Source organism: Phodopus roborovskii, unplaced genomic scaffold (assembly GCF_943737965.1).
Source record: "Phodopus roborovskii unplaced genomic scaffold, PHOROB, whole genome shotgun sequence".
In the NCBI taxonomy this organism is placed as follows: Eukaryota; Metazoa; Chordata; class Mammalia; order Rodentia; family Cricetidae; genus Phodopus; species Phodopus roborovskii.
The window spans coordinates 18,055,677-18,067,775 of NW_026126514.1; the positions used below are offsets into that span (position 1 = coordinate 18,055,677).

The following is a 12,099-nucleotide window of genomic DNA, read 5'->3' on the forward strand; positions in this document are numbered from 1 at the left end:
TTTGTAAGCTCTCTCTAGTGTCCAGTAAGTGTCTGTTAGGGTCAGGATTACAGACCTCAAATTTAAGAACTGGAATTATACTACAAAAACAGCAACATAGCGCATACAAGGTTTAAAAAAGGAAGAGGAAGTGGATCACACACAGAAATAGTAGTCAATTATGTCTCATACTTTAAAGTTCTACACCCAATTCTTTAGGGACATTATTTTTTAACAAGTTCATTCATACCACATTACTCAGAGCACTTACTAAGTGCTAAGCCAGGCACTGTTACAGGCACCAGTGACATAATAAAATCTGTGCTGTCTTTGGGGAGCTTTACTGATGGAGGAGATACAGACAGTAGATGGCTAATACGCCACAGCAATGTCCTCATCTCAGGTACAGTAGACTAGAGAAAAAGTTTCCGAGGGGGAAAAATAAATCCAAAATGAGACCACAGAAGAGATTCCTGGGAAGGGCACTGTTACAGGGTTATGGGTGGCAGAGTTTCATGCAACAGCTCAAGGACATGAGACAAGATTGGCAGTTCCGATGCCACTAACTGACCATAGTCCATGAGAGGAGACGGTGACAGGTAAGGATGCTTTGCAGCTGGGGATAGACTGCATCACCCTTGGGTTTCCCATAGCCATTACCTACTAACTTCTAGACATGCCTTTCCTCCTTCAGCAATTTCCTCTCCACTCTTTGCCACCATTCCTGCTGATTTCAACACCTAGCTCCACCCTCCGACCTCTCAGTCACTGGTCTAACAGAACTGCTTATTCTCCCTGTCCAGTGCTGGGATTACAGGGTGTGTCCTCAGTCCCGTTCACGTAGTGCTGGGGAATGAACCCAGGGCTTTATGCAAGCCAAAATTATACCATTTTTTCTTATTTATTTATTTTCAGACAAGGTCTCACTCTGTATCCCAAGCAGGCTTGGAACTCCCTGTGTAGCCTCAGCTGGCTTTGGACTTGTAGTGATCCCCCTGCCTCCGCCTGCTGAGTCTGAGGTTAGTCATGCACTGGCACACCCAGCCTCTCACACATACTTACTCCCCACCCCCCAAATCCGCCCATTTCAGAGATTCCTTCATTGTACCAACTAAGCTCCGCAGTTTTTTGGCATGCCTACTTCCACACAGTTGAACAAATCTGGACAGGGGAGTCCTGTCACAGGAGAAATCTGTACTTGTGGGGTTTTTCTCACATTAGGCAGACAAATTCAGATTCATTAAGCCAAAATCTGAGTACATGATTTTTTTTTTTAATGGAAAATAGATTGTTTTCATACGATATATTCTGATTATGGCTGCCCCTTCCCCCCTAAAAACACAAAACTGGGAAACATAATGGATTTTAAAAGACCTGTGGGGTATGAAAAAAAGAAAGGAAGGAAGGAAGGAAGGAAGGAAGGAAGAAAAAGCCCAGACAAAGCACTATGAGTCCAAAAAGCCCCCCCCCAAGTAGCATGAGTTTGTTTTGTGTTGGCCATCACTGCTGGCATGGGACCTGGCCTTAAAGGTGGTGTGCACCCATTGAGACTGCGACACTGTTGGTGAAAATCAAGCTGTGGCCAACTGGAGAAGGCTTCTTTCTGGGTTAGACATGGAGCGTGTGTTCATTTTTCCTCTCGGCCCCATCTGGTGCAGACCCCCACACCTGGAGGACATGACTTTTTGTTGCACAAATAATAAAAACCCAGAGACAGATATTGGGGTTCAAGCTGAAGATCAGAGAAGCAAAGCAGTCAATCATTAGCTTTTAACTCTACCTCGGTCGGACCTAACTGGCTGATCCACCAACCCTCAGAGGCAAACGCTCCCCATTCCTGTCTCCTCCTGCCTCATACTCCTTTCCCTGTCCAGCCACATCAGCCCTGTCTCCACCTCCCTAGCCCTGGGATTAAAAGTGTGTGATCTCAAGTGCTGAGATCACCTTTGTGTGAGCTGTTTCTATTTTAGACTGGGCCAATTTTGTGTAGCCAGTGTGGCCTTGAACTAACAGAGATCAGCCTACCTCTTAATTCTGAGTGGTGCGTGCCACCACTACCTGGCCTCTATGGCTTGTGCCTGGCTTTTCATTCTGAACCCTCAGGTAAGTTTTAATAAATCATAAATATCATATAACCATAATTTTTATCTCCAGGCAACTAAAGCCTCTGCTTAGTCTGCTAGGACACCCATTTGGTTCTGAAAAGACTAACTCTTCTAATACAGACGGGTTTTACTGAGAGGCAAGTTGCTTGAGAGGACCATCCGAGTTGAACTATCATTACCTGGAGGTCATAAAGGCAAAGGAAAGGAAGAAAAGGCTTAACTTTAAAATAATTTATTCATTTAGTGTGCATATGTGCATATGTATGATCCAGTGAACAATTTATGAAAGTGATCCTCTCTTTCAAACACATGGGTGCTGGGGACTGAACTCAGGTAGTGAAGGTGGCAGCAAGCACTTTTACCAGATGGGGATTTTGCTGGCTAAAAAGGGGTTAACTTGTACAGTAGGAAAGATAATGAATTTTTAGCCACTGTTGATGGGTCCAACTTTTTTAGAGACAATGGTCAAAATTCACTAAAACTTTAAAATAACTTAGAAAATTTGATTCTAGAAATGTACTTAAAGAAAGTATAAAGGAAGCATGAAAAGAATTTGTTTGTGGATACTGACCAGAGCTTTGTTTATAACAAGGAACTATATAATGGATTAAAAACTAGCAGGAAGGCCAGTGAGATGGCTCAGGGTATAACTGTACTTTGTGATTTAGCATAGGATCCAAGTTTGGATCCCAGTGCCCACATGACAGCTCACATCTGTCTGTAACCCCAGTTCCCGAGAATCTGACTCTCTCTCTCCTGGTTTCTTCTGGTGCTGTGTGTGCGCATGGTATACATAGGTGAATACAGGCATTCAGACACACATATAAGAACACATACAAGCTTCTGAAGGGGAAAAAGCTAACAGGCCTGGTGGTGACAGGAGAATTTGGAGTTCAGGACTAACCTGGACTACAGCAGGATACCCAAACACACACACACACACACACACACACACACACACACACACACACACACGAAAAAAATTGTACAACCATATAAAGAAATAATACAAGGACTTAAATATGTTATTTACTGAAACTAAATGTTTGGCCCACTATTTATGTATGTCTATATAACTCATATTTTAATGATTATACATAATATCTAAGCTATCATTTATACCTGCTGTTCTAGTTTGCTTTCTGTAACTGTGATTAAACATTCTGACCAACAGCAATTTGTGGAGGAAAGGAATCACTTGGTTTAAATTCCAGGTTACAATCCATCACTGAAAGAGGTCTGGGCAGGAACAAGCAAGGACTGAAGGAGGCATTACGGAAGAGCAACGCTGGCTGCTTTCTCCTTAGCCTCTCTCTGCTTAGCTAGGCTTCTTACACATCCCAGGACCTGCCTGAGGGTGGCCAACTGGCTAGGCCATTCAACACCAATTAGCACTTAAGAAAATGCCCCACAGACATGTCCACGAGGCAACTGAACTAAGCAATCCCCTAACTGAAACTCACTTAGATATCCCAAAGCAGTGCTTCTCAACCTTCCTAACGCTTCGACCCTTTAATACAGCTCAGGTTCCGGTGACCCCCAACTACAAAATTATTTCATTGCTACTTTATAACTGTGATTTTGCTACTATTATGAGTCATAATGTAAACATATGACATGCAAGATAACGGACCCTCAAGCTGAGAACCACTGCTTGGGCTGTTCAAACTGACAAATGATAGGAGACCTATGTCCTTAATAGGAATATCTGAAGTACAGGATGACATGTAACTATGTATATCTACTGGTAAAGAAAACACAAGGAAATTCTCACTTCTGTTTCGGTTTTCTAAAATGAAAAAGACAGTAAAGAGAAAGCAGCCTATCACAGGCAAGGAAAAGAGAAGCCACGTAGCCTGTGAGTCCCACCCGTGAGCCTGCACTACTGCAGAAATGCCCACAGCAGTCCCAAGCAGTCCTACCACAGCTACAGAGCCTTTAGTCGTTCACTACAAGCTGTTTGTTTTACAATGTAGTGACCCACACAGGGCATGGTAACACACGCTGTGATCCCACAGCTCACAGTGGAGGCAGGAGGGCTGAGAGTTGGAGCTACAGAGTAAGACCTGTCTCAAATGTTTAAAAAAAAAATTACTCCTTGCCCTCTCACTCCCCCCTTCTCACACACACCTCTCTTACAGACACACACCTCTGTCTCACACACACACTCACACACTCTCACATACACACCCTCTCTCTCTCACATACAGACTCTCACATTCTCCTATACACCCCCCCTCTGACTCTGACACACACACACACACACACACACACACACACACACACACACACACACGCGCGCGATTGATTTTAACGACAAGAACGAGTAAAGGGGTGGGGAGGAAGGCGTGGGGCAGCCAAAGAGAGTCTGGAAGTTGCATGGGTATGAGGGACAGATAGATGGCACCCTGGTTCACAAGCTCAGGCAGTCCTACTTTCCAGAGACAAATGAGTACCCTCTGCTGCAGAATCAAGATCTAAAATGCACAGCATTTTGTTTAATTTGTAATAGCATTTACAACCTGCTCTATGGGACCCAATAACGTCAGTAACAGTAACCACAAATACAAAGTTCCAAAACAAAGAGGGCAAGAGAAGACAAGGCAGGAAGGCGTCCAACAACAAAACTGAGGGGGACAGTTTCCTGTCAGTGGTGTTGGTATTGTTTGGTGGACAGCAGCAGTCCGGCTAGCAAAAGTAAAGAAATCTTGAGCCTGGGAAGAGAGGGTGAAGAGAGGGCCTCAGAAACACCAGGAGGAAGTGCTTCTGCAAACTGGTGCTTCTGTGCATAATCAAACATTAGTCCATAAAACCGTGTACCTCTCAGCAGGGGAGGGAGCCTGCCAAGCCTCACTGCAATTTGTACAGAGCTTATCATGTACTGGGCAGTGTGTGAAGGACTGTGTACTTAAACGTTAACTAATGAATCGAAAGATGCAGCTTCCAGGAAGCCTAGGATAAAGAAAAAAAAAGGCAGAAACTGGAAGACTAGGACATCTAGATTCCAGCCCTAACAGTGTGCACTCTACCAACAGGGCAGACACAAGTTTTCTTTTGAATAAAATAGGGATGAATATACATCTGTTCCACCGACTTCAGAGGATTACTGTTCGAAACAAATACTGTACTGGAGGCTTGTACAAACATTAGTCACCCTTAGTCATTTTAATCCGATTTTATTTTTGTAAAATGTTGGAAGGTGGAGACTACCATGATTCACGAGCTCAAACACCTGTGAGGAGAGACCTGCCACCAGACATCTCCCATAGTGATGATAGTCAAGAGAAACAGTGTTACCTTAGCCATACATTTTTGCCCTTGTCAAAGGTCATGGGCTTTCTACAACTTAACTAGTACTTTCCAAAATCAGGAAGCAAAAGCCTTCTAACTTGCATAAACACTGAAAGTGGTCCCATGCTCTAACAGAAAGTGCTAGATCTGGGTTACCTGATGTTGGGGAAGTTCTCAAATTGCTAAGGAAACCATGAAAACACACACTTTTAACAGGCTTCATCTTTCTTTTCCTGTGTTCTCGGTCCAAAATCACAATTTATAGTTCAGAAGTGAAACGTCTAACTTTTGAAAGCAAAAGTGAAAAAAAAAACCAGTTCATCTTCATTCCATTCTATGTATCTGCATCAAAACCACTGGAAATGATCAGAGTAAAAATGCCTAACATGTGTAAAAACGGAAGTAGACTAGAGATCTGTGGAAGGCTGTGGTGACATCTAAGCGTAGAACCTGCCCCCACACTGACAACCATCCCATCTCACGTCTGTCTTCTCCACGTTGAAATACTTTAAGGATTTCTTTCCTAGCTTTCACATTTCTAGGAAGTAGAAAGACATTCTGAAATAAGACTTCAGTTTTTGCTTGGTTCCAGCGCCTGCCCCCACTGGGCTCGTAGTTTAACTTGGGGGTTAACCAGGTTCAGGTGATTTGACAGAGCAGCTTCTGCTGCTCCTGACTACACAGGTGAGCCTTGGTTAATCCCTCACCTCCCAGGCTTTGCTCAAACCTAACCTTCTCAAAGAAGCTGACCCTGAGGAACCTGCTAATTCCTCAACTCCTCCTGCGTCCCACCCTGCAGTCTCTATCCCTAGTTGTCTACTTATTTTTCCTCCTCCATCTTTAATCTCTCCAACATAATACACACTTATCATCTCCTGTATGCTAGAATATCAGTTCCATGAAGGTGGTGGCAGTCTTCACCTGATGTGCCCAAGAGCAGTGTCTGTTCCGTAAGAGATCCTATAAAAACACCCCTTCACCCCAGTTCTCCATCATTGTTCCTCATCCATCAATGTGCCTCACTCTAACCACCTCATGCAGAAATAGGCTGGCACTCACTGGAGGAGTTGGCTCTAGCCGCCCACCACGTGAGGCCTGGAGCTCAAACTCAGCATCAAGTTTAGCAGCAGGAGCCTTTACTTGCTGAGCCATCTTCACAGCCCCATACCTCCATTCTTAAACCTGTGGCTTTCCATGATGACTACATTGCTCTCTTCTTCAAGATCTACTTAGTAGGCTGAGGCTGGAAGGTAGATTAAGCAAGACTTTAGTCCCAACACTTGGAAAGCAGAGGTGGGCAGATCTGTGAGTTCAAGGCCAGCCCAGTCTATAGTGAGTTCCAGGACAGCCAAGGCTACAGAGAAACTCTTGCCTTGAAAAGCAAAAAAACAAAAACAAAAAAAACATTTCTTTATTGAACAGGTACTGTGTGCTGGCCGACAGAATGGCAGATGTAAGGTCATATAGTTTTAATAACAACAATAATAGCTATTATTCTTGAAATTTAATAAAATGCATTATTGTTGTTGTTATTATTAACCAGCATGTTTTCTCATTGCAATCAGAGCAGATGAAAGCAGGAGAGGGCCAAGAGCAGGTCTTGACTCCTATGGAAAAAACCTCCCTGGGCCCTGTTTCTTCTGACACCATCAGTGTGCTGTTTTCTTCTGCCCCTCTCTAAGACTGTAGTTGCCTTGGCTCTCCTAAAAACTTCCTGGGTGACCTCACTACACATCACATGCACTGAGATGACTCCTAAACCTGTATCCCCAGTTCAGAGCTCCCAGGGCTGGAACCACATTTCCTCCTATAAGAGACACATTCACTTACACAATGTCTGACAATCAAACCCAAACACAAAACTCAGATCCCACAAAATTTGTATTTCCTGTTAATAGTACAAAAACTGCCACCCAAGACGAACCAAAACAAACCAAAACACCTAAATGCCATCAATTACCTTCTCTTTCTCTTACAGATCATGAGTATCGTTTAAAAAACCATCATATAAATCTGAACTCAAATCCATTACTCTTCCGTCTCCTATACCAGCATCCAAACTTACATCAATTCTCACCCTGATTAGTCACTATATTCTAACCATTCTATATTACCTACCCTAAACCAAGGAAAACTCCCTCCTAAAATTCTTGACTTCAGAAAAAACCAAATTCCTTCATGCCAAGATACAAGATCTGCCATCTTGTCGCTCCCTGCTCTCCACTGTCAGCTCTTCCAGGCTTGCTGCTTGGGACCTGGGAGGGAGATGCATGCCCACCAAGCCTCATCAAGGCTTCTCCAGTCCCTAGGATCCTGGGTGCTTGCATACACTAGTCCCACAACTTAAGATCTCTTTTCCTACCTTGTCCATCTAATAACCAATCTGCATAAAACACTAACAACAACACCCCCCCCCATCAAAACTCCAGTTACTGACTCTTCCTGTTAAACTCCACTGACTCTTCCCCAGTGGACCACCTTGCCCCATCCCTATTAAAGACAGCTGAATACTTCTATATCTGTTATGGCACTTACCAAACTATGATGATTACAAGTGTCTTTTCTTGACTGAATTACATGCACTTGATCATGTACTTTCTCTTCCTCAGGCCTGCTTTCAAGACCCCAGCACGTCGGAGCTGGCACTCTATCACCATCTAATACTGGGATGTACTAAGCTGTTCCTTTACAATGGGATCCTAGCATTTGTTTCAAAATGCCTAAAGCCATCCCAGAATCCTGATTCTTGGCTTGGGGGAGACAAAGAGAGGCCTTGAATAAAAGAGGGATTCATTACTGCAGATCTAACGCATTTAACTTCCAGAAGAATCCACAGAAATAGTAAGACTAGATGACAAAAGATTTCTATAAATTATGCTATTTATAATGCCAAAGAATCTTAAAAATTGTAAATAACTAATGTGGAACTTAGGGATTCTTATAAAAACAGTAATTTTAAGAAAACTGTTCATCATTCCAAGCACATGTTATATCATGACTGGCACCATAAAACAATGTAAGTCAGAAAGATTCATTTCAAAACATTTACAATGACTGGGGGGGAATCTACATTATTAGCCATATTTACTATATCCAGGCAATTTACTACCACGAATATCATTAAGCAATTATTTCCTAAGAATCTGTCTGTTTGCTATAGTACAGATGTCTTGGAACTAAACATGTCACACTTAGATAATCAAAGAGTTAACAAGAGTTTAATAAAAGTATCTCCTATTCCAAATTCACATCCTTTATAAAAGGTGAAAATATCTTAGAATGTCTCTGGAAGCTAAACTGGAAACAATTTTGGTTCAAAATGGTAGAATGGCTTCTGATGCTGGTTGTGAGCCATGATGATGATCCGACAACGGCTCTGTGCACCCAAATCATCTGTGGACAGAGTTGGGAGATACTTTATCTTCAGAGTTCCCCTTCCTGCTAGCAAGTGTTCAATTTTACAAACAGGACCTGCCTGGCTGGAACCTTCATCCATCATCCATTTTTTCTCTTTGTGTTTGCCCCCACCACCACTTCCTACTCTGGCCTCAAAGATTTCCTGCATTTATCTGAATCTTTGCAATCCTCCTCTTTCAGGCAGAGAAAGACATTTAAGACAAGCTCCTGTTGGGGAGCTCTAGGAAAGTCAGGAGGTTTCAACAAACCCTGTGTGTTAGCAGGGTGGGAAGACAATTCACAAAGAATCTCAAGGCTTTTTAAAGTTATTACTTCAGAATGCAGATCAGGTATAAAAAGAACCTAGGATGAGTAAGTGGTGGAAGAGACTATATTATTTTTCACTGTGATTATTTTAATAGTATCATGAATGAAAAACACTTTTAGAGCTCCCTAGGATTTTCAGTTTCTTAAAAATACACAATCATAATACAATCACTCTGCCTTAAAATCTTCCACAGTTTCATGTTCTAGGCATATGAGGGAGTAAGTATAAACTCACAAAATTCCACAGGGCTTAGATCACAGACAATAAATATGCTATGAAACAGCTTTTCAGGAATGTTTTTCCCAGGGAATTCAAGTTATGGAAATTTGTAATGAAAACAGACATGTAGTTATCATGAAGAGAGTGCAGGATTACACAGAGAATTACATACACACTGTTGTGGGGTCAAAACTAAGTGCTCAGACAATTAGGTGACAGATTCACCTAGAGTCATTTATTGGGTTGTCTAACTTTAGGAATCATGTACTCTGTGCCCAGCCTAATCCTGGGTGTTAAGATATACCCAAACATGGGGGCGGGGTGTTCCTGTCTGTGTGAAGTATTTTATTGGATCAACACAGACAAATAAAAGAAGTAAAACTTTGTGTCTGGCAGTAGTAAGTACAAAGATGGTCAGGTATTTTGAAAGGAAGGAAGCAAGACACTTACTGTCTGGGGAAAGATACTGAGCAGAGGAAGCAGCCAGAACAAAGACTCCAAAGTGGGAAGATGTTTATTGTTTAAGGAACAGGGGCAAGCCAGTATGGTCAGAGCAGAAATGGGGAGGAGAGTGGTGGGTGAGGTCAGAGGTCAATGTGAGGGGCTTACTAGTAGGGAGTAATGCTTTCCTAGACAGCAAAGCTGGCAACAGGTGGAGAATGGGGGAGGGAGGTGATCTGCAGTAATTACAACAAAACCAAACCCAAGAAGCACACAATAGTGTCTAAAGGCTGTTTGGGACTTGGAGACTGGCCTACTGTGTGAGGAGAATACATTTGATGGGAGCGGGGCTGGGAAAGGTGGGGGGTGATAAGTATTTGGGCTCTGACTGTTGAGTTGCAGGCCGGGCAGCAGCTGGAGAAGCAGGCAGTCAGCTGTCCTTTTAACACAAACTTTGCTGGCCCCTTTCCCCCAACAAGAACACAATCCTTCCAGAGAGCTGCTCTGGTTGTTAACTCTGTAAAGAAAAATGTGGAGGTCTTGGCAAGATCCTTGTGTAGAAAATATTCCCTTTAAATTTTCTGTAGTGGGGGGGAGGGGTGAAGCAAGAACTAGAATTTAGAGTATTGTATAATTACCAAGAACGGAACGGAACTGGTTTAACTCACAGTGAATCATAAGACAAAGATGATTTAGAATGGGACCCAGAAACAAACCAGAGTTTTCTGTTTCTTAAAGAGCAAGTGTTTCCTAAATGCCCAGATAGCCCAGTATACACTAACTGCCCTAATTTACATAAGGAAGGAGATTCCACAGTAATTGTGCACTTTGCATCAAAGCTATTCAAGGCCAGAGTCAGCACTGTGCTCGATGTTGGGACAGGCCAACAACTAGAACAGTGTCTGGTTAGACTCAGTGTCTGTTTTGGGGGTTAAAAAAAAACATATCCAGAGAGCCCTCACCTCAGAATCAGTGCTAGGGATCCTGATACCACCCCCCAAGGAACTATTAACAAAATTACTTAGAAACAAGGACAGGAAAAGAGATGTTTTCCTTGCACAGGACTACCTGTGCAGGTCAACATACTCATGAAATAATGCCATGTGGGCTATATGGAGTTCACTTTTTGGAACAGACTGATACATAGGTCAGAATAACAAGATACTGGAAAAGGAAGCTTTTTCTTAATAACCATAAGGAACTGCTGTAATTCCACCCTTTTGGGACAAAGAACAAAAGCCATAAGGGAATCTTGGACAGTCTTGCTCTTCTGAACCCTTCAAAAAAAACAAAGCTGACTTAAATTGGTGTGGTTTGCAATGGCATGGTTTTCTGTTGTGTTTTTGTAATGGCAAATTACAAGTTTATTATTTATCTTAACATAAGAGCGCACTAAAATGACTGCAGTTCTTATCCACTCAGGACTATGGAATGCTATACATCCCAAAGAGAGGAATTACTGGAGTATATTTCTTATTATAAACCAGGCACAAATGCTTAAACTTCTGCCAGATGAAAAACATCTTTCTCTAAATTTGTTTAAATTTAATTACACTTTACTTATTTACAGGGTTTGTGTGTGAGTGTTGGGGGCGGGGGTGGGCATGCCTGTAGAGGACTACTTGCTTCCGCCAGGAGAATCCAGGGACAACTGGGATCTGAAGGCTTGGCAACAAGCGCCTTTACCTGCTGAGCTATCTCACCAGTTTCTAAAAACATCTTCCTACAGGCCGTCGTGTTTACACTCACATATCACTTTACTCCAGTACCAGACTGCTTACAGTTCACAACTCATAGCCAGGATACGCATAGCTTTTTAACGCCAAGTTCGTCCATAACAATAATTTAGAACACAAGTGTCTGGATTTGCAATGTTCTCTCCTCCCCTACCGCCTTCCGCGAGGCATTTTTTTTTTCCACGCTAACAGCAGAACATCCTTCAAAGAAACTTCGATACCAAACGTACGCCTTAAAAACCACAAAAAAGCTCAGCTGTGGTTTGGAAGGCGCGGTTAGCCGTGCCCGTGGGCAGCATCAGAACCGGTGGGGAACCCTGGGTGCTCGGAACGGTGCCGCGGCATCCGGGCCGCTTCCTGGCCGGACGCTGCGGTCCGGCGCATCCCCGGGGCGCCCCACGCTCGCAGGCCGGGCCCGGGCCTCACCTTGTACACATCCCCGTAGGTGCCGCTGCCGACCCTCTGCACCAGCTCGTAGTCGTGCTGCGGGTTCCGCCTCAGGATGTCGGCGGCAGGCCGCAGCGGGGCCTCCATCTTCGCTGCGCCCAGCCCGGGGCTCTGCCCGCAGCGCCCGGATCCCGCTAACGAGGGCGCGCGGCGCTTC

At 43.5% G+C, this 12,099-nt stretch overlaps 1 protein-coding gene across 1 annotated transcript in view; it reads right to left on the reverse strand.

Moving 5' to 3' along the window:
- Positions 1-12,064, reverse strand: part of Map4k5 (mitogen-activated protein kinase kinase kinase kinase 5) — an 81,437-nt gene extending 69,373 nt beyond the window's left edge. Inside the window, exon 1 of the mRNA XM_051195940.1 lies at positions 11,922-12,064. Within this exon, the coding sequence (XP_051051897.1) occupies positions 11,922-12,029 (108 nt within the window). The 5' untranslated portion in view covers positions 12,030-12,064. The remainder of the gene's footprint in view (positions 1-11,921) is intronic.
- Positions 12,065-12,099: the final 35 nt, after the last annotated feature.